This window comes from Vanacampus margaritifer, chromosome 10 (genome assembly GCF_051991255.1).
Source record: "Vanacampus margaritifer isolate UIUO_Vmar chromosome 10, RoL_Vmar_1.0, whole genome shotgun sequence".
NCBI lineage: Eukaryota > Metazoa > Chordata > Actinopteri > Syngnathiformes > Syngnathidae > Vanacampus > Vanacampus margaritifer.
The window spans coordinates 15,759,955-15,783,997 of NC_135441.1; the positions used below are offsets into that span (position 1 = coordinate 15,759,955).

General features: G+C 41.1%; 1 protein-coding gene across 27 annotated transcripts in view; it reads right to left on the reverse strand.

The window, feature by feature from the left end:
• LOC144058707 (protocadherin alpha-C2-like) overlaps positions 1-24,043 on the reverse strand; it is a 155,013-nt gene that overhangs the window by 21,657 nt on the left and 109,313 nt on the right. The window contains exons 1-2 of one of the 27 annotated variants that reach the window (XR_013295462.1): positions 21,238-23,703; positions 16,852-16,922 (exon numbers count right to left, since the gene is read on the reverse strand). The exons of 21 other annotated variants lie outside the window; for them this stretch is intronic. Coding sequence is in view for 5 of the 6 variants with exons in the window: in XM_077577144.1 (XP_077433270.1) it covers positions 9,739-12,150 (2,412 nt within the window). In the remaining variant the exon portion in view is untranslated. Of the gene's footprint in view, positions 1-6,387; positions 8,854-9,738; positions 12,286-13,259; positions 15,494-16,851; positions 19,365-21,237; positions 23,704-24,043 lie in introns of those variants that run through there. 5 more of the 27 variants (XM_077577159.1, XM_077577152.1, XM_077577171.1 and 2 more) reach the window with 5 other exon arrangements.

Consider the following 24,043-nt stretch of genomic DNA (forward strand, 5'->3'; position numbering starts at 1 on the left):
GTTTACTCTGTTTAGACTGGGACCGAATATAGTCTTTTTCAGAGTAAAATTGACTCTACAAAATTTGCTGTTTACATTGTTATGATGAAAATAGAAATGATCTCTCGCGCCGTCATAATACGAACATCCTCAATCCCCCATCTCATTAATGATGCAGAAAGGCCAATGTATTAAGGACATTTTCATTTTGCAAGACCCAACGTCATTAATACTGCAAGCGGCCATTATAAAAGCCATTCATATCATCTCTTCTGGCATATGGGGTTCTTTCATTTTTAGTGCTCCAATACATTAGAAACAGCGACATTTGCAAGTGTGATCCAAAACTCTTTACATGTCAGGATATACACAAATTGATAAGACTACTTTCTCTGGCCTCTGTTTTTCTCTCCCTCAATATGCACCAGATAATACACAAGCAAGGCACACCTGAACTACCTAATGTGATTAAATATAAGAGCAACAATTCAGCATTTCAACAAAATAATGTTAATCTTGATTGACTGGCAAATATTTAACATTTCATCCAGTCATCCATTTTCTGTATCTCTTATCCTACTTAGCATCACGACCAACTGAAGCACATACCAGCTAACTGCAGGCAAAAGGCAGACAACACTAACCATTTACACGTATTTACAGCATCACTGAGTGGGAAGTGAACACTAATCAAAGTTATACGTAGCAATATACCAAAGGTGTTGGACACAGTGAAAGTGGTCCCTCTGTTGGAATCAACTGGTAGCACAAGTGGTGGACACGTGATCTCTACTCCACTCCCAATCCGCTGGTCTTTTTCATTAAGCCAAAGCTCTCTCTAAAGCATAATCCCTGCCATGACTAAGAGGGAATTGGAGCCAGAGCGCAAGAACACATACAGCACATCAAGGACAGTCGTTTTCATTCACTTTTCAATGGCAGTGACCCAAAACTGATCATGCCAGCTGTAAGGCAAGAAGATAAGGGGACATTTGCTGTGAAAGCAACAACACGCAACACAAAATGCCAAATGTATTTGCTCTCAGAGTTCGCAGCGCATATCCCACATTACACCCACTCGAACCGGCAAAAAACATCATAGTGTTTACCTTAAAATATCTCAACACGGCTGACATCAATCTTATTCCACATTTTTTTCTGATTACGAGTGTAAGTACAGAACTACAGTATCAGCACCAATAATAATAATACAATTTGTATAAGTATATACCAACAATCAACAGAGGAATAATTGCCAAAGGCCAATCTCAAATTTAAAGATCAATGCATTCATTACAGAATACATTATTTAGTATAAAGCAGTGTGTAACTTGCATCATTTTGTCCCAAATAACACATTTGAACATTTTCCAATACCAGTCCCATGTTAATCCCTTTACACAGGTGGACAAAGTGTAGAAGAAACATTTCTCTGGTTCGTGCTTGTTTGTGCTCATCCCTTGTGGACCTTGCTTTCAAAAATAAAGGGCACGGAGAGAGAGAAAACGAAAAGGAGCACAAATCTCTCCTTCTGGGGTTAAACAGTGCCTTCACGATTCATTCTGTGTGCATAAATCAGAGACGCTGAACAAAGCTATCAGGAAATGCAGGCAGGCTTTGGACATTTCCCTTTTTGGATGCCTTGGCTGTTTTATCCTCGCCATACGCGACGAGGATGGAAGCTGAGGTTGCGAGCATGACAAAGCTAATCTAATGACAAAAAACAACATCCCGACGCCACTCCCAGGCGGGAAGGGAGCAACGTAAGAAGGACATGCTGGGGGAAATGGTAGAGAAACAAGTGGGGTGATAAATTCACTCTTTTAGCTGTGACCAATTGGAAGATTTTCCCACAAGGCATCTATTTTATGCTTCCCCCCCCCCTATCTTGTCCTCAGAAGCTATTTTTCTCAAACTGCTGCTGCTGCTTTATTTTTTGCCTCTAAAATCCGCTATTTTCCCGTCCGCTTTTACAGTCTCCATTTAATTCATATTCTGGTGATTTGGCATTTCTGCTCATGATGAAACTACACACTTCCATGTCTTTACAATGTCAGCCTGTTTTCATTTGAGCTCACATCTACTGCACACGCTCAAAAGGACGCCTGAGTGGAGGCGGGTGCATCCAGGCAGCTCCTAGGAAACAGAGTACATCATTTCATTAAGGCTGAGCGCAGTCTCCATGGTAACCACGGACAGCAGCCTCTGCCTCACTTGCACAAAGGACACGCCCTTGTAAGGGAAGAAAAACAGGAAGTGATACGGATAAGAGATGACAGACAAAAACATCAGATGGTTGCTACTTCATTTTACAAATCACCCCCTCTAAAAGTGACACAACTCAAGTCAAATATTCACATCAACATGATGCTTTTTGTGCTCAAGAAAAACTACTGCAGTAAGTACAATTGATCAGAGCCACTGCGAACCACTTTGCCTCATGTAGGATAATGTATTGAAGAATGAATAATTGAATACATTCTGCAGCATTGAGTGAGCTAGAAAGCTTTCTTAAGGTGCCACCATTTTCTCATGGACATCAGAATACCCAAAACACACTCGCAGATCAACTGACTGATTATTTAGAGACGTTGTCCCAAGCATGATGAAAGTGCATAATGTTCTGGGGGGAAAAACAACAACATCACCTCTCCTCATTCGCCTCAGCCACACAGGCCACACACTTGCCCTGCCCTGCCACACTGACTGACATTAGGTGTCGTCCGCCCCGCCCAGGCGCAGAGTAGAAGGCTGAGCCCAACTGATAGCGTGGTCGGTGCTGAAGCTGCAGTAGCAGCAGCGGGGAGCGGAAAATTACCTACCCCTCCCCCCAGCCATCTCTACTCATATTCACAGAGAGCTGCGGCGTGCAGAACAGGCACTGAAGCACTTTCATGCAGGGAAAGGGCTCCAGGCATTGTTGGGGACGCACAACATAGGGAGGGTATATTGGAAAGGAAAAAAAGAATGCATCAGCCCGCTGCAGCCATCTTTAAATCACAAGATGACCCACTTGTCCACACACACGATGGCTTGGCTGCGTGTAAGCACACAAAGCCTCGGTCAAATCTCCCTCACACAAGCAAGAGAGCTTCGACAGTCACATCGGACCACGCTTGTTTGTGCTGGACCACTCCCTGAAATGAGGTCATGTCGTCTGAGTGACTCACAGCATCACAGATTCGCCGCGTCACAGTGCTGAACTGAACTATGTAGTCGTTATTCTATTATAGTAAAGAGAACATTTAGAAATAAAGAAACAACATTACCACAGTGAATAAGAGATATCTTGAGATATGCTGTACGTGCCAAGACTGACTGCAGCAACGCTGCCTGTGCTGTGCAGTGTACACATTAAGAATGCTAATGAATATATATTAGATCATGTTTGCAACACTCCGGGGCTGATAGCACACATGTCTGCGGCGATGGACATTAATTCCCTGTTAGTTCCCTCAGCTGCTCTCCTCCTCAGAAATCGGCAGTGAAAGAGAGGGGGATGGGAAAGTGGAGCATGCGCTAGGAAAGGGAGAGGAAGAAGCTAGGTTTAGGTGAATAATATCTGCATGTTGAGCATCAGGAGAAATGGGGACGCAAGCCGCAGGAGAAAAAAGGTCAAAGTTCATTAACCAAACAAACACATGTATATTAATTATTTAAATTCAAGGCAAAATACTTATTTTTACATTTCATTTGAGTAAAAAATGCCTAAAAATTAAATGTTCCCTAAACTGGATATGTTAAAGTAGGGATGGCTCTGCATCCGATAGTAAAATTCAGTATAGTGATGATACAAAAATGGCTAATTAAAAATGCAAAGTGGCTACATTTGATTCTTATACTGTCAAAATAGACTCACTGGCCACAACATTAGGTACATCTTCACAATCAGATGAATCCAGTCTGAGCGCTGAATAACAAAGGCTATCTTTACAAAAATATAATAATGCTCTTTTTGACTAAAATATAGGGCCCGACTAATATCCATTTTTGGAGGCCGATGCTGATACCAATTTTGGGCAGAAAAAAATAACGATTGCAGATTAATCTGCAGATTATTTAAAAATACATAGCCTATTTAATGCATAAAATTAATTTATTCCATCCATGGTGTACACACCTAAAGTGAGTACAGAAGAACGTTGCGATCGTTTTTCACACATTGGTAAGAATCTGTGCCTTTGCGTAGTGTTATCTAACCTGTGGGTCTGTGTTCCCATAGCATTTGTGTGTGAATATTTGTTATTTGAAGGAAAAACACTCCCGAAGTTGATGCTAACTTTCTGTTAGCATTTAAATAGGATCCTCTTTTTGTTTTTAGCATTAGCGCTAGACTAGCAATGTTTTTAAAATGAAGAATGCTTCGTATTTAAATATACATTGGATGTAATTCTTAGCGTCATGTGTTTAGTTTTACAGTTAACTCCAACTGGGGTGTCATTAAACAGCTTAGGGACAACAGAATAACCAGAATGACATACGCTACACAACTGCTAGTTGCTAATGCTACGCAAACAAAATGGTGCATTCCTGCACTTTCACAGCGTCAGAAACTTTGGTTTTCTTAGATGATAATGTTAAGGGGAAAATAATTTGGCCCAATTGGCCGATTGTTTTGGACGATGTTTGTAGGGCAATAATCGTACATACAGTGGTGAATAATTGGTGGACGGGTTAGTAATGCACTTAGATGCCCAATGTTTAAGTATATTGTGTATTGAATTTGTTGTCACACTTGCAGTAGTAAAGCACATTTACTCTACCTAACTAGTCCAATGTCAGGTGGCATTTTTATGCCAGCTGTTGGTTTTATTGTGTCGAATAAATGTATTTATTCTGGTTAGTTTGAAACTCATTTCACAAACAATGTGAATGGACACTAGGCATTGAATTAAAAGCACACCAAACTAAAATATTGTTTATATAAATAATTTTAAGTGTGTGCTTCTTTGTACTTACTCATCCTGATATGAGTCACATTTGTGATTTATTTACTATTTTTGTCATTAGATATTTTAAATCCTGAAGTTTTATTACGGCCGATTTATACGTAACCACCCTTAGAATTTGCAAGAAAGTTCACATTCTGCTTGGCACATTATAGATATTGTATCATACATATTTGTTTGCATAGGCCACAGAAATTATGTGAACAGAGTAAGAACATACTATGCATGAATGATAAAAAATGTCTGAGTTATGGCTGCTCAGTGCTTTGGCTGCTGTTTGTTTTACAAATACATTCAAGGTACTTGTCCTCATATTGTACTTTCATATTTGTACTTAATTGTGTTCCATACGCAAAACACAGTGTTAGGCAGTAGTGGCGCTACCATCTTAACTACATCTCTCAGTAGGGTAATCATATCACCGTTTCCAAACTCAAATAGTCACAGTCAAAATGTCACAGATAACTATCCTCCCGCTTAAACCCATGTTAGATGGAGTGTGTGGAGTGGTATGGATTATGGAAACACAACTGTCACATCTGCGTACATCCTCATCCGCGTAAATCTTAAAAATCTCCATGGTCATACCTTAACTAATTAATGCTGGCTTTTAAGTCCTCACAAAAGACATATATGTTCCGGAGTAAACCAATATAATCAGCACAAATTTAATGGCACACATTTGGTATGTCACAAAGTTACTATAACAATAGCCAGCTATGCTAGTCATTAAGACTTAGCAAACATCAACAGCTAACATAGCAACAGCTAGCAACATGGTGTGCGCATTTGAGAGTGGGAAATTTAGTCAAGTGGTAGATAGAATGAGTAGATAAAAGACGATGTTAAAAAGTATATGTTTGAATTATGCTTCCTAGACATATTACTTGTGCTGATTACTACCAAAACAAATGCTTGTGGTCTATTTAAAATATTAGTTTGATATCTTTGAAATGTTCAACTTAACAGAAAAGAATAACCAAATATGTAAGTATAAAGCATCATTTTAGTGCTTTTATTTTTTATTTTTGAAATGTTGATAATAAGCTGCCACTGAAGTAGATTTTGATAGTGCAGGATAGTAAGAAGCAAGATTGTCCAAATATTTTACAGTATTCATAAATACACAAACTGTACCACTACAGAGAACAGGGTTTTCTTTTAAGGCTCAACCCAAATGATGTAGTTTAGTTACTTTTAAAATTTTATTGTATCTTAGCTAGCTACATTTCTCTGGTGAGTATATTTAATGTAGTGAAGCTAAATTTAATGAAAAATAGCTTGTATAGCTTTCCCAACAATGGTAAACCATTTTCAACTGCACCCCAGCTAGTCAAATGAGATGTGAGCCTAGTCTCAGTAAGCACCATGGACAGCGCTTCTATCTCCTCACAACAGATGCAGGATGGGAAACTCAACTCAACAAGAATATCTCATAATGCAGGACATTAGAACTGACCTTCTCTGTATTAGGTAAAGTCTGAGTCCTGGTAAAGGTGTCTCCTCCATTAATACTGATCAGTTCTGCTTCTCCAGGTGGAAAGGGCGTGGGGAAAACCACCATGTCACTCTTGAGCGTGTCTGAGCTGAAGCACACGTCGTACTGCTGAGTAGCTTTGGAGTAAGACCAGCTCCCGTCAGGGTGGGTGGTGATCATTGGGGCGCTGTACCTGTCGAAAGGTCCGTCTGTCTGTCTGTGGCATTTGAAGGCCGCTAAAGCGATGAGGCTGAGCAGAAAGATGAGCGACACGGCCACAATGGCGATGAGCAGATACAAGTGTAAATCGGAGAAGCTCTCCTCCTTGATGGGCACATTTCTGAACTGAGTGTGGATGTCAGATGTGCTTTCAAGCACCACCGCATCAATAGACACAGTAGCTGACAGGGAGGCTTCTCCGTTATCACACACCAACACCACCAAGGGGTGACTTTTCAGGTCATTGTCACTCATTCGCCTCTTGGTCCGAATCTCCCCGGTGCTGGTTCCGATCCGGAAGAGGTTGTTGCTGCCTTTGGGCTCAGACAGGTGATAGGAGAGCAGTGCATTGTAGCCAGAGTCTGCATCTACTGCCCTGATTTTTGCCACAAAGTATCCCGCTTCGGCAGAATAGGGGATGCTCTCACTGTTAACAGAGCCATGTTCAGAATAAGGAGCCAAAACGGTGGGACGGTTGTCATTCTCATCCAGGATAAACACATTGACAGTCACGTTGCTGCTGAGTGGAGGAACACCAGAATCTGTGGCCTGAACTTTGAACTGAAACGTCTTTAAATTCTCATAGTCAAAAGATTGCAAAGCCACTATATCACCACTATCCGAGTTGATATTAATATTTGATCTCACTATATCATCTTTATGATTAACATTCATAAGTGAAAAGGATATTTTTGCATTTTCACCCACATCTGGATCATCTGCACTTAAGGTATAGATAACTGTGCCAGCGGGACTGTTTTCCTTAACAAAAATATGAATTACAGGTTCACCAAAGCGGGGTAGATTGTCATTGATATCAGAAACATGCACAGTTATTACAGTTGTACTGGTCAGCGAAGGTACCCCTTCATCAGATGCAGTAATGGTAATATTATATTTAGAAGCCTGCTCTCTGTCCAGGGCACCATCTACAACCAAAGAATAGTGATTTTTGTATGTGTTTTTTATTTTAAACGGTACAGGCTCAATTATTTGAACATTAACAACGCCGTTTTTATCTGTGTCATTGTCTTTCACCGTTAAGAGTCCCACCATTGTGTCGAGCGGCGCATCCTCCCTCACCACGTCGACTAATGACGTCACTGATATTTTGGGTGGGTTATCATTAATATCGATGATTTCAATGAGTATTTTACAATGCGATGCTCTTGAATTCAAGCCCTTGTCTTTTGCTTGCACTCTAATTTCAACAGCATTACCCTTTTCGTGATCTAATTCACCGTTTACTGTAATTTCCCCTGTTACTGAATCAATTGCAAATTTGTCAACGTCGTTATCGCCGTCATGATTTATAAAAGAATACACAATTTCTCCGTTATGGTCCTCATCTAAATCACGAGCATGCACTGACAGAACACTTGTGCCAGGCGGAGAATTTTCAATCACGCTGGCTTTGTACAACGCGTTGTCGAATATTGGAATATTATCATTAACATCCTGCACATAAATTGTGACTTGCAACGTCCCCGATTTAACAGGTTTTCCTCCATCCAGAGCTGTCAACGTGAACTTAATTACCGACTGTTTCTCGCGATCCAGCGCTTTTTGCAGCACCAATTCGGCAGACATGGATTGCTTACCCGCATTCTGCACATCCAACGAAAAATGCTCATTTTGGCTCAGTTTATAGCTTTTTACGAAATTACTGCCGACATCTGCGTCGAATGCTTTTGGTAAAGTAAATCGTTCTCCAGTAAAAGCTAACTCGGACACGTTCAAAACAAGCTCAGGTTGTCGGAAATACGGGGTGTTGTCGTTTATGTCCACAATTGTAACCTCAAAACGATAAAGATTCAGCGGCGCGTTTGCAATGGCTTCCACTTCCAAAGAGCACTTCTCGTGGCGAGAGCAAAGCTCCTCTCGGTCAATTCTGTCCTTCACCACAAGTATTCCCGTTTTAGCATTCACCTCCAAATACCTGGCATTCGGTCCTGATATTTGCAAACCTCTCAATTCCAAATCCTGGCCATCGAGGTGCAAGTCCTTCGCTAAATTCCCCACAGTGGTTCCAGGGTTTGATTCTTCCGACACGGAATAAACAATGTGTGCAGATGCCACACTCCATACGTGAAACAAAGGGAAGGAAAAATATATCCAAAGACGAAAAATGGCATCCACTTTCATTCTTTTCCTGGCTCGTTAGACAGATGCCACGGAAATAATGAATTGCACCGGTAACATTTTAAGACGTCCGAGTCAGAGCACCCCAAGATGACTTTGTAATGGCGAACAAAGAATCACTATAACACTTCTCAATATAGAGAAAAGGGAGGAGCAGTTTTGGGGTGACATCTGTGGACCGAGGGTGACATCTTGTGGTCAGAAATTGTCAAGTCAAAACGGCAAACAGACCAAATCCACATTTATCATTAAAGTTAGAGTATCAAAAACCTGTGTAATTTTGCCAACTATACTATTGAAATTATTATTATACAATTATGTTTTAGTTGACCAGCTACTTAGGACACGTTGATCCTTCCTAAATTGTGCATTCTCTTCCCCAATGTTTCTCAACCTTTTTTGAGGAAAAGCACCAATTTTACATTGGAAAAGTCTCACGGAACACTTACCAAAAATGTCACAAAAATATGAATACTTTTCTCAATTTACTCACTATTTGACTAACCCAGTGTGAAATATAGGTCTGTTTAATTGAACACAAAGCTGGTATATAGTCAAGCATGACTTACTCTGTTGTGTGAGTGACTTCAGGTATTTACAACGGTTGATTGTACCACCCGTTATAAGGCAAAACTGGAAACGTGATTAACATTGTTTTGCCAGACACTGTAAATCACCGGCATAGATAGATGAACACATACAGTATGTGTGATCAAATTGTTCTCTGAAAAGCTTAGTGAAAATTTTTCACGCCACCCCGATGATCTCTCATGGCACATTAGTGTGCCTTAGCGCCCATATTGGGAATCACTGCTCTCCGAAATATCACAATTTATTATTTCATATCAGTTTGTTGATGAGTTAATACCAAACAAAGATATTATAAGATAGCAGACTGATTTGAAAAAATATATGAACATTGTAATCTACATATATTGGCTAGACCTTTGTGAGGTTTGTTATCTACATTACCTTCTCAGTGTTAGGCAGGGTCTGAGTCCTGGTAAAGGTGTCTCCTCCATTAATACTGATCAGTTCTGCTTCCATAGGTGGAAAGGGCGTGGGAAAAACCACCATGTCACTTTTGAGTGTGTCTGAGCTGAAGCACACGTCGTACTGCTGAGTAGCTTTGGAGTAAGACCAGCTCCCGTCAGGGTGGGTGGTGATCATTGGGGCGCTGTACCTATCGAAAGGTCCGTCTGTCTGTCTGTGGCATTTGAAGGCCACTAAAGCGATGAGGCTGAGCAGAAAGATGAGCGACACGGCCACAATGGCGATGAGCAGATACAAGTGTAAATCGGAGAAGCTCTCCTCCTTGATGGGCACATGTCTGAACTGAGTGTGGATGTCAGCTGTGCTTTCAAGCACCACCACATCAATAGACACAGTAGCTGACAGAGAGCCTTCTCCGTTATCACACACCAACACCACCAAGGGGTGACTTTTCAGGTCATTGTCACTCATTCGCCTCTTGGTCCGAATCTCCCCGGTGCTGGTTCCGATCCGGAAGAGGTTGTTGCTGCCTTTGGGCTCAGACAGGTGATAGGAGAGCAGTGCATTGTAGCCAGAGTCTGCATCTACTGCCCTGATTTTTGCCACAAAGTATCCCGCTTCGGCAGAATAGGGGATGCTCTCACTGTTTACGGAGCCATGTTCGGAATAGGGAGCCAAAATGGCGGGACTGTTGTCATTTTCATCCAGGATAAAAACATTAACAGTCGCGTTGCTGCTGAGTGGAGGAACACCAGAATCTGTGGCCTGAACTTTGAACTGAAAGGTCTTCAATTTCTCATAGTCAAAAGATTGCAAACTGACTATATCTCCACTCTCTGAATTAATATTCATCACCGATGTTATTGGAATGTCATTTGCATCTCCCAATAATGCATACGCCACTCTTGCGTTCTCGTTCATATCCGAATCTATTGTGGTTATTCTGTGGATACTGGCTCCCACAGGACTGTTTTCTTTGACGTAAATATTAATAATTGGTTCAGAGAAACTTGGTGCATTATCATTAATATCAGCCACTTGAATGGCAACAACGCTTGTGCTAGCTAGAGGAGGGCTCCCCTCATCATTTGCTACAAGAGTGACATTGTAAAAAGAGTATTCCTCCCTATCAAGTGGGCCATCCACAATTAGAGAATAATAGTTTTTATAATTAGATTTAAGCTTAAAAGGTGCAGAACCACTTAGTTTACATTGAGTGTTGCCATTTTTTCCTCCGTCTATATCAGTCACTGTCACTAAAGCCACGACACTTCCAATCTCAGCGTCTTCTTTCACAGGGTTCATAAGTGACGTCACTACAATTTCTGGAGCATTGTCGTTCACGTCAAGCACTTCCACCAGTAGCTTTGAATTTGCTCTCCGAGGCAACAAACCTTTATCAGTAGCCTGAACATGAATATCATACGCTGCTTGTGCCTCATAATCCAAATGGCCTTTTACAGTGATCTCACCCGTGTCTGCATCTATTAGGAACACGTCGGCGGGGTCAAAATGTGCACGTTTAACAAAAGCAAATCTTAGCTTCCCATTGTCTCCTTCGTCTAAATCTGTTGCACTTAACTGAATCACTAAAGACCCGGGTGGCGCATTTTCTTTCACACGAGCTTTATACAGTGCTTGACTAAATGAAGGTGTGTTATCATTAACATCCAAAACATTTACATGCAACAATAACGTGCCAGTTTTAGAAGGCTTACCCCCATCAATGGCTGTAAGTGTTAATTTGATCGTGGCTTGTTTTTCTCTATCTAAGGCTTTTAGCAACACCAATTCGGCAGATACACTCTGCTCTCCACCGCCCTGCACATCTAGAGAAAAATATCCATTCGTACTCAACTTGTAAGTCTTTACCGAGTTTCCTCCAGCATCAGCGTCAAGTGCTAGTGGAAGTAAAAAATGCTCGCCTGTAGGTGAGGATTCTGACACGTTAATTGAATGCGACTCCTCCACAAAACGAGGTGCGTTATCATTTAAATCATCTATCACCACTTCAATTCGATGCAGCGCCATCGGGTTCCTCAGTATGGCCTCTAAATTGAGGGTGCATTTGATCACATTTGGGCACAGCTCCTCGCGGTCTACTCTCTCTGCAACATAAAGCTCCCCCGTTCGAAAATTGGCCTTGAAATATTCCTTACTGTAAGCAGACACGACACTCATGTCCCGAGTTTGCAGGTCCTTCACGTTGATATTTAAATCCTTCGCAAGGTTTCCCACCACTGTTCCTTTGTCCACTTCTTCGGAAATAGAATAGGAAATCTGAGCGGCGCAGTTGTGCCATAAAACGGAAAGAAAGAACCAACAGAGACGTGAATGTTTACGTCCACCACCCATTGCTATTTCCACCGATTCCCACGTAAAAAAACACATTGTTTCATCCACATAACAACGCTCGAGCGTCCAAAAATCCGTCAGCTATCCTCCTCGGAATATCTTTTTCTTATGGGCTGCGCACACAATGCGATCAGCGTGATGACGTTGCACCGAACCGCTGAGATAGGGAGCTCATACAAAGTGGTGGTCTAATGCGACCTCAAGCGTTCAAACTTGGTACTAACATTTCCCTAGAAGAGAATAGGCCTACTATGTATTCTGCATCGTTAATAAAGAGAGAGAGAAAAAGACAAAACAAAATAAAGCTGCAACTATCAAATTGTAAAATCTGTTAAATATGATTAACTACCCCCACCCAAATTAAAATCTAGTAAATAATGCTTTAGAAATAAAATTGTGAAAATATGGGGAAGTTGATTTTGAAATTGTGAATCATAAAAGACAATGCATTATAATTTAGTTAAAAAAGATACAATATAATAGGCCTATAGTGCATATTTAAATTGTAATCATGCAAATCAGCAGTGTCACCATGAAGATAGATTTATCACTATAAATAAAGGCAAAATGTGATCAAAAGCACCAAAAAGTTTAACCCAAATTATTTTGTGGAAATGGAGAAATCCTTATCCTTGTGGTAAAGCAACCAACTACAAATAAAAAGCCAAACATTGTTGTAAAGTTCCACATAATAGAGTATAACAGACACATTATTTAATCAGTAACTGCTATGACAATTTTTATACACTTCGAGAGCACTTAATACATTGGAGTAGGCCTACTGCTTTGGGCATGGTGTCAGGTGTTCTTTGAAAATCAAGAAAGCTTTGACACTGCACATTAAAACATAATTCAGCACCAAGGACAGAGCCATGGATCCCTTTCCTTTACAATTTATCTTTCAGGTCTGTAGCCTATCCCTGCTGACTAAATGCAGATTAAAAAGCAGACTCCACCCATGACTGGTCAGTGAGTATTGGAGTATAAATTGATCCCATGACAGCTGCACGCGGATGAAAGTAATGTAAACCACACAACTACTATGTCAAGACTAAATGAGTAAATTCAACCATTGCTGATGATGCAACTAACCCTGGATGTTATTTAAACATATATATAAAAAAATATACAAATTGTAAGCCTACCTTTTCCGTATTAGGTAAAGTCTGAGTCCTGGTAAAGGTGTCGCCTCCATTAATACTGATCAGTTCTGCTTCTACAGGTGGAAAGGGCGTGGGAAAAACCACCATATCACTCTTGAGCGTGTCTGAGCTGAAGCACACATCGTACTGCTGAGTAGCTTTGGAGTAAGACCAGCTCCCGTCAGGGTGGGTGGTGATCATTGGGGCGCTGTACCTGTCAAAAGGTCTGTCTGAATGTCTGTGGCATTTGAAGGCCACTAAAGTGATGAGGCTGAGTAGAAATATGAGCGACACGGCCACAATGGCGATGAGCAGATACAAGTGTAAATCGGAGAAGCTCTCCTCCTTGATGGGCACGTGTCTGAACTGAGTGTGGATGTCGGCTGTGCTTTCAAGCACCACCACATCAATAGACACAGTAGCTGACAGGGAGGCTTCTCCGTTATCACACACCAACACCACCAATGGGTGACTTTTCAGGTCATTGTCACTCATTCGCCTCTTGGTCCGAATCTCCCCGGTGCTGGTTCCGATCCGGAAGAGGTTGTTGCTGCCTTTGGGCTCAGACAGGTGATAGGAGAGCAGTGCATTGTAGCCAGAGTCTGCATCTACTGCCCTGATTTTTGCCACAAAGTATCCTGCTTCAGCAGAATAGGGGATGCTCTCACTGTTTACGGAGCCGTGTTCGGAATAGGGAGCCAAAATGGCGGGACTGTTGTCATTCTCATCCAAGATAAAAATGTTGACAGTCACATTGCTGCTGAGTGGAGGAACACCAGAGTCTGTGGCCTGAACTTTGAACTGAAACGTCTTTAACTTCTCATAGTCAAAAGATTGCAAACTGACTACATCTCCGCTCTCTGAGTTGATGTTAAGAAGTGACGAAATTGGAATATTTCTAGGAAAATTATCAAGCAATGTGTATGACACTTTTGCATTTGCATCCAAGTCAGGATCAACTGCATTTATGGAACAAAGAGAATATCCAGTTGGGTTATTTTCTTTGACATACACATTAATAACAGGTTCCATAAAACGAGGTGCATTATCATTAACATCAGAAATATGAACAGTAATAATCCTTCTAGTGGACAGAGGTGGACTTCCTTCATCTGTGGCTATAATGGAGACATTATAAACAGAAATGTTTTCTCTATCTAGTGCTCCATCAACTACTAAAGAATAATCATTTTTGTAGTTCAATTTGAGCTTAAAGGGAACCGATCCAACTACCTTACAGTTGGTTACACCGTTGTTCCCACCATCCTTATCACTTACAGTAACCAAAGCTACAATTGTCCCCAATTCTGCGTTTTCTTTTACTGGTGTCATCAGAGACGTCACAGTTATTTCAGGGGCATTGTCATTCACATCTATTATCTCTATCAGCAGTTTAGCATGTGCACTACGGGGAACAGGGCCGCGATCAATTGCTTGAATTCTGACTTCATAAGCAGGAGTCTTTTCAAAATCTAATGTACCTTTTAAGGTGATTTCTCCCGTTTCTGCATTTAGATCAAAAATATTTGACGGATCATTGTTACCTCGCTTAACTAAGGAATATGTGATTTTACTGTTCATCCCTTCGTCTAAATCTGTTGCATTTAGTTTAATCACAACCGAACCCTGCGCGGCATCTTCATTCAGACGCACTTTATAAAGCGACTTGCTAAACGTGGGTACGTTGTCATTAACATCGAGCACATTAACGCGTATTTGCAACGAGCCTGATTTAGGTGGTTTACCCCCGTCGACAGCGGTGAGCGTGAGTGTGATGAGAGATTGTTTCTCTCGATCTAAAGATTTATGCAGCACCAATTCTGCAGACACACCGTGGTCGCCTACACTCTGCACATCCAGTGTAAAATGTTCATTGTTGCTCAATTTATAGCTGCTCACCGAGTTAGTGCCTATGTCTGCGTCCACGGCCACCGGAAGAAGGTATCGCTCTCCCGGTAAAGCTGATTCAGAAATATCCAAAGTGTAATCATTTTCTATAAAAGCAGGTGAATTATCATTTATATCTAAAATGCTGATTTCAATTCGATGTGCAGTCATCGGATTGTTTAACACAGCTTGAATCCTTAACGAACATTTCGCCACATTCGGACAAAGCTCCTCCCTGTCTATTCTTTCCTTCACAAATAGGTTACCGCTCTGTAAATTCACGCTGAAATACTCTTTACTGTAGCTGGAAACTACACGCAGATCTCTGGTGTCCAGCTCCTGCACATTGAGATTTAAATCCTTAGCGACGTTGCCCACCACGAAGCCTTTGTTCGCCTCCTCGTTCATGGAGTAGGACAGTTGCGAAGCGGACGAGCCGTAAATACAAAGAAGCAAAGCAAAGTACATCCAAAAACCATGTCTTCGTTGACTCATCCTCATCGTCAATGCAGGAAAATAAGCGGACTCCCGTCAATCATTTATCCACAGTGAGATAAATTAATCCAAAGCAGCATTTCTGTTGCGAGGTTGCGGTGCGTCTTCGTGCACCTTCTGCGCATGAACTACCGGCTGATGTGGATTTCTTTTTCCCCATGCAGGGCGGAGTAGGACGAATGAATTAACATATTCATATCTACGGTCTCCAGCGACTCCGTGTGGTGAATTTAAGTAAGTGTATATTGACAATCACTGCACAAGCAGAATGACCCAAGACCATCAAAATAAAATTAAAAATTAAAAATAGCATATTTAGGCATATCAGCTGGTATCACTATGAACTATTGAATCATATAGTTCACTTAAAATGTTTTTTCAACATTTTTAGAACATTATATGAAAAACAATACAGTTAAAAGTATTAATTTCTGCATATGAAATAGTTGCTCCTATATATCAAACAAACAGAATATTATATGTTTCAATTCTATCAAAAATACTAACGCTACTATTACAATGTCATAACAAAAATGTAATACTGAACCTGGAGGCAGTGATGGTGTAAATTTTGTCCCTCCTGGCTCTCATGTGTGACTATGACTGACAGCAAATTATTGTCTGTTTTCATGTGCCCTGTGACTGACTAACGACCAGTCCTAGGGGTGGTCCACATTTCAACCAAAAGCAAAGATAAGGCCCACCTACCCTCAGCTCTGAACTAGATAAACAATATACAAAAATGACAAATTATTTTATCTGACACATGACATGAGAAACCCACAAAAGAGCACAAACATGAAGTTCAGCACCATGGACAGTGGCATTGGAGACTTTTTTTTGTTCACTACCTAACTAAAAGTGAGTGGCAATGTGAAGTAAAGAATATAAATTCAGCACCACATAGATGACCAGATAGAGCAAAAATGATAGAAAAGGCATTCAGCTATTTAAACCAACACAACCAGGCATTGAAGAAGCACTACAGTCCATCATACTTTGCAAACTAGCAAAACGTAATGATTCCTCCTTCATGCGTGGTTATATACATTGTAAGCAAACAGCTTATTCAATGTGCATGTTAGACATGTTTAATTTTACCACCACATTCTCACAAAAAGTTGAACATTAATACATGTGGACTTGTTGTGCATTCCAAAGTGAGCCCACCAGTCAACTAAATGAAAAAAATGTATACAAAATGTCAGCCTACCTTTTCAGTGTTAGGTAAAGTCTGAGTCCTGGTAAAGGTGTCTCCTCCATTAATACTGATCAGTTCTGCTTCTACAGGTGGAAAGGGCGTGGGAAAAACCACCATATCACTCTTGAGCGTGTCTGAGCTAAAGCAAACGTCGTACTGCTGAGTAGCTTTGGAGTAAGACCAGCTCCCGTCAGGGTGGGTGGTGATCATTGGGGCGCTGTACCTGTCGAAAGGTCCGTCTGTCTGTCTGTGGCATTTGAAGGCCGCTAAAGCGATGAGGCTGAGCAGAAAGATGAGCGACACGGCCACAATGGCGATGAGCAGATACAAGTGTAAATCGGAGAAGCTCTCCTCCTTGATGGGCACATTTCTGAACTGAGTGTGGATGTCAGATGTGCTTTCAAGCACCACCACATCAATAGACACAGTAGCTGACAGGGAGGCTTCTCCGTTATCACACACCAAAACCACCAAGGCGTGACTTTTCAGGTCATTGTCACTCATTCGCCTCTTGGTCCGAATCTCCCCGGTGCTGGTTCCGATCCGGAAGAGGTTGTTGCTGCCTTTGAGCTCAGACAGGTGATAGGAGAGCAGTGCATTGTAGCCAGAGTCTGCATCTACTGCCCGGATCTTCCCCACAAAGTATCCCGCTTCGGCAGAATAGGGGATGCTCTCACTGTTTACGGAGCCATGTTCGGAATAGGGAGCCAAAATGGCGGGACTGTTGTCATTCTCATCCAGGATAAAAACATTAACAGTCACGTTGCTGCTGAGTGGAGGAACACCAGAGTCTGTGGCCTGAACTTTGAACTGAAACGTCTTCAACTTCTCATAGTCAAAAGATTGCAAACTTACTATATCTCCGCTCTCTGAGTTGATGTTAAGAAGTGATGAAGTTGGAATATTTATTGGATAGTTATCTAACAATGTGTATGACACTTTTGCATTTGCATCCAAGTCAGGATCAACTGCATTTATGGAACAAAGAGTATATCCAGCTGGGCTATTTTCTTTCACATGCACATTAATATTAGGTTCCATAAAACGAGGTGCATTATCATTAACATCAGAAATATGAACAGTAGTGATTCTTCTAGTGGACAGAGGTGGACTTCCTTCATCTGTGGCTATAATGGAGACATTATAAACAGAAATGTTTTCTCTGTCTAGTGCTCCATCAACTACTAAAGAGTAATCATTGTTGTAGTTAGATTTCAGCTTAAAGGGAACAGATCCTACTACCTTACAGTTGGTTACACCATTATTCCCACCATCCTTATCACTTACTGTAAGCAAAGCGACAATTGTCCCCAATTCTGCATTTTCTTTTACTGGCGTCATCAGCGACGTCACCGTTATCTCGGGGGCATTGTCATTCACATCTGTTATCTCTATGAGTAGTTTAGCATTTGCACTACGAGGAACAGGGCCTTGATCCGTTGCTTGAATTCTGACTTCATAAGCAGGAGTCTCTTCATAATCTAAAGTACCTTTCACGGTGATTTCTCCCGTTTCTGGATTTAGATTAAAAACGTTTGATGGATCATTGTTGCCTCGTTTATTAAATGAATACACAATTTTACTGTTCATGCCTTTGTCTAAATCCGTTGCATTTAAATTAATCACGACTGAGCCCACCGCGGCATCCTCACTCAAACGCACTTTATAAAGCGACTTGCTGAACGTGGGCACGTTGTCATTGACATCGAGCACATTTACACGTATTTGCAACGAGCCTGATTTAGGTGGTTTGCCCCCGTCGACAGCGGTAAGCGTGAGTGTGATGAGAGATTGTTTCTCTCGATCTAAAGATTTTTGCAGCACTAATTCTGCAGACACACCGTGGTCCCCTCCACTCTGCACATCCAGTGTAAAGTGTTCATTGTTGCTCAATTTATAGCTCCTTACCGAGTTACTGACCATGTCTGCGTCCACAGCCACTGGGAGGAAATACCGCTCTCCCGGTAGAGCTGATTCAGAAATGTCCAAAGTGTAAGCATTTTCTATAAAAGCAGGTGAATTATCATTTATATCTAAAATGTTGATTTCTATTCGATGTGCCGTCATCGGATTGTTTAACACAGCTTGAATCTTTAACGAACATTTTGCTACCTTTGGACAAAGCTCCTCCCTGTCTATTCTTTCCTTCACAAATAGGTTACCACTCTGTAAATTCACGCTGAAATACTCTTTACTGTAGCTGGAAACTACACGCAGATCTCTGGTGTCCAGCTCCTGCACATTGAGATTTAAATCCTTAGCGACGTTGCCCACCACGAAGCCTTTGTTCGCCTCCTCGTTCATGGAGTAGGACAGTTGCGAAGCGGACGAGCCGTAAATACAAAGAAGCGAAGCAAAGTAAATCCATAAATTGTATCTTTGTTGGTGCATCCTCATCGTCAATGCAGAAAAATAAACGGACTCCCGTCTATCGTTTATCCACAGTGAGATAAATTAATCAAAAGCAGCATTTCTGTTGCGAGCTGGTTGCCGTTCGTCTTCGTGCGCTTTCTGCGCATGAACTCCCGGCTGATGACAATTTCTTTTTCCCCCAAGCAGGGCAGAGTAGGAGGAATGAGGGGCTGACAAATTAACATATTCGAATCTACGGTCTCCAGCGACCCCGTGTGGTGAATTGAGTAAGTCTATGTTGACTCTGCAAAAGCAGTATGATCCGAAGACCATTAAAACTTAAATATTAAAAATAGCATATTTAGGCGTGTCGGCTGATATCTTTAGGAACTATTGAATCACATATTTCACTTTAAATGTTTTCAACATTTTTAGAACATTATATACAAAACAATAATGTTAAAAGTAATAAATTCTGCATACGAAATAGTTGCTACCATGAATCAAACAAACAGAATACACTCTAAAAATGGATTGATAAAAAAAAAAAATCTTAATCTAATAGGTTAAACTCATGTTGGCTTGATTAACAAATAGATTGGCCAGACATTGACCAATCCGGGTGGTTACAGGAATACCATTTTTTTGGGTTAGCCAAACAACCAATGAAATTGATGACAATAGAAAGTAAATCTTGATAGACCACTTGGAAATACATTAATTGTATCAATTTATTGTATTCTAAATGCATCTAGTAATTATTATAAGTGATTACAATACATTATAATATATAAATAATATAGTGTTAAAAAAGAAAATGTGTGTCTAAATAGGTTATTATAGGTGTGACCAGCTCAGTGGCCTTTTGGTAAAGTATCTCCCCTGAGACTAGGAGGTTGTGGGTTCAATCCCCAGCCGGGTCAGAACAACGACTATAAAAATGGAATCTATTTTCCTCGCTGCTTGACACTCAGCATTAAGGGTTGGCATTGGAGGGTTAGATCCCAAAAATTATTCCTTGAGCATGGCCCCCACTGCTGCTCAACGCTCCCTCAGCGGATGCGTCAAATGTGGTGAACAAATTCCACCCCATTTAGGTGGGTGTGACAATCAGTGGTACTTTTTTTCGGGATTCCCGAAAAACATGTCAGCCTCTAACACAGATTAACCAATATCTTGGTCAGAATGACCAATTTGTATCGGTTGGCCCAATCACCAATATATATTGGATGAAAACACCTACCATTCAAGAGTGGTTGTTTTAACCAAAACATCTGTTGGACACATAACTACCAGCTAGATTGGTCAAATTTAACCTTTTTTTGTGGTCAATTTGACCAATCTGTTTTTCGGGTGTAGTATGTTTCAATTCTATCAAAAATACTAATGCTACTATGACAATATGCCAACAATTTTAATACTGAACCTGGAAAAAGTGATGGTGTAAATTTCGTCCCTCCTGATTTTCACACCATGTGTGAATATGACTGACAGCAAATGGTTGTGCCCTGTGACTGTCTAACAACCAGTCCAAGGGGTGGTCCACATTTCGCCCAAAAGCAAGGATAAGGTCCACCTCCCCTCAGCTCTGAACCAGATAAACAATATACAAAAAGGACAAATTGTTTTTTCTGATGCATGACACCCAACCCACAAAAAAGCACAAACATGAAGTTCAGCACCATGGACAGCTTCATTTTAGAGTTGCTTCTTTCACCACCAAATAGAAAGTGAGTGGTAAAGTGAAATTAAAAACGGAATTTTAGCACCACGTAGACAACCAGAGTAGAGACAAAATGATAGAAAAAGCCTTCAGCTATTTAAATCAACACAACCAGGCATTATAGAAGCTTTACAGTGTATCATAATTTGCAAACTACATAGGAAAACAATGATTTCTCCATCTACGAGTGGTTGTCATTATTTGCACATTGTAAGCATACAGCTTACAATATGCATGTTAGACATGTTTGATTTCACCATGATTTTCTCACAAAAAGTTTAACATTAAAAAATGAACAAAATGTATACAAAATGTCAGCCTACCTTTTCAGTACTAGGTAAAGTCTGAGTCCTGGTAAAAGTGTCTCCTCCATTAATACTAATCAGTTCTGCTTCTGCAGGTGGAAAGGGCGTGGGAAAAACCACCATGTCACTCTTGAGTGTGTCTGAGCTGAAGCACACGTCGTACTGCTGAGTAGCTTTGGAGTAAGACCAGCTCCCGTCAGGGTGGGTGGTGATCATTGGGGCGCTGTACCTGTCGAAAGGTCCGTCTGTCTGTCTGTGGCATTTGAAGGCCACTAAAGTGATGAGGCTGAGCATAAAGATGAGCGACACGGCCACAATGGCGATGAGCAGATACAAGTGTAAATCGGAGAAGCTCTCCTCCTTGATGGGCACATTTCTGAACTGAGTGTGGATGTCAGCTGTGCTTTCAAGCACCACCACATCAATAGACACAGTAGCTGACAGGGAGGCTTCTCCGTTATCACACACCAAAACCACCAAGGGGTGACTTTTCAGGTCATTGTCACTCATTCGCCTCTTGGTCCGAATCTCCCCGGTGCTGGTTCCAATCCGGAAGAGGTTGTTGCTGCCTTTGGGCTCAGACAGGTGATAGGAGAGCAGTGCATTGTAGCCAGAGTCTGCATCTACTGCCCTGATTTTTGCCACAAAGTATCCAGCTTCGGCAGCATAGGGGATGCTCTCACTGTTAATGGAGCCGTGTTCGGAATAGGGAGCCAAAATGGCGGGACTGTTGTCATTCTCATCCAGGATAAAAATGTTGACAGTCACATTGCTGCTGAGTGGAGGAACACCAGAATCTTTGGCCTGAATTTTAAACTGAAACGTCTTTAACTTTTCATAGTCAAAAGATTGCAAACTGACTATATCTCCGCTGTCTGAGTTGATGTTAAGAAGTGACGAAATTGGAATATTTCTTGGATAAGTATCTAGCAATGTGTATGACACTTTTGCATTTGCGTCCAAATCAGGATCAACAGCATTTATGGAACTAATAGTATATCCAGTTGGGCTATTTTCTTTGACATACACATTAATAACGGGTTCCATAAATCGAGGTGCATTATCATTAACATCAGAAACATGAACAGTAATGATCCTTCTAGTGGACAGAGGTGGACTTCCTTCATCTGTGGCTATAATGGAGACATTATAAACAGAAGTGTTTTCTCTATCTAGTGCTCCATCAACTACTAAAGAGTAATCATTTTTGTAGTTCGATTTGAGCTTAAAGGGAACCGATCCAACTACCTTACAGTTGGTTACACCATTATTTCCACCATCCTTATCAGTTACTGTAAGCAAAGCGACAATTGTCCCCAATTCTGCGTTTTCTTTTACTGGTGTCATCAGTGACGTCACCGTTATTTCAGGGGCATTATCATTCACATCTGTTATCTCTATGAGCAGTTTAGCATTTGCACTACGTGGAGAAAGGCCTTGATCCATTGCTTGAATCCTGACTTCATAAGCAGGAGTCTCTTCATAATCTAAAGTACCTTTCACAGTGATGTCTCCCGTTTGTGAATTTAGATTGAAAACATTTGATGGATCATTGTTGCCTCGTTTTATTAACGAATACGTGATCTTGCTGTTTATGTCTTCGTCCAAATCCGTTGCATTTAATTTGATAACAAAAGAGCCCTGTTCAGCGTTTTCACTCACACGCACTTTATAAAGAGACTTGCTAAAAACGGGTGTGTTATCATTCGAATCGATGACCACTACTTTGATCTGCAACATACCCGATCTAATAGGTTTTCCTCCATCTAAAGCAGTAAGGGTTAGTTCATGAATCGGCTGTTTCTCTCTGTCTAAAGCTTTGTGCAGCACCAGTTCTGCAGACACGCCGTTCTCTCCATCACTCTGCATATCCAGCATAAAATGTTCATTTGGACTCAATTTGTACGTTTTTACTGCATTGCTTCCTGTGTCTGAATCTACAGCTTCTGGGAGGAAATATCTTTCACCAGCAGCCACGGATTCAGATATCTTTAAGATGTGTAAATCTTCCTCAAATTTCGGTGAATTGTCGTTCACATCTAAAATATTAACGTCAATGCGGTGCACACTCATCGGGTTGCTCAACACTGCCTGTATGTTCACAAAGCAATGCGCCGCGCTGGGACAAAGCTCCTCCCTGTCTATTCTTTCATTAACAAAGAGATTTCCCGTCCGAAGATCTACTTCAATATATTTCTTATTGTAGCTTGAAACAATACTTAGGTCCCTGCTGTGCAGCTCTTGCAAATTGAGGTTCAAATCCTTGGCGATATTCCCCACCACCGCGCCTTTGTTCATCTCCTCGGAAATGGAGTAAGAGAATTGCGAAGCAGATCCGTTACAAAAGAGAAACAAAGCAACGATATAAATCCACAAATACTCCTCCGTCTTCATTGTTGGCCAATAAAACAGCAATCCGGCTAGTAATGTATATCCACTCTTTGCATATCGGACACCAAAACGAATTTCCAGCGGTAACAACAGTTCTCCTCACCAAATGAAACAAGAGTGTCTGACAAAACGGCAGCCAATAGTGATTGTACATCACCCGTGTGAGGGGCGAATGTGGATGATCACATCTGTGGTCTTAGTGCGACACCGTGTGGTCAATTAATGTTAAAGCGTTAAAATGTGAAAAATATTTTTGAACCATCAGTTATGTCATATTTAAAACATTATACACCTCAAATAAAGAAAAAACACACAGAAATGAAGTATTGTTAAGGGTCAATAGCCTATATTGCAATATTGCTATATGATCCAATCAGAACTATTGTATAGTCCTACTTAGATAAAAATGTACTGCGCATGACCAATATTGTCT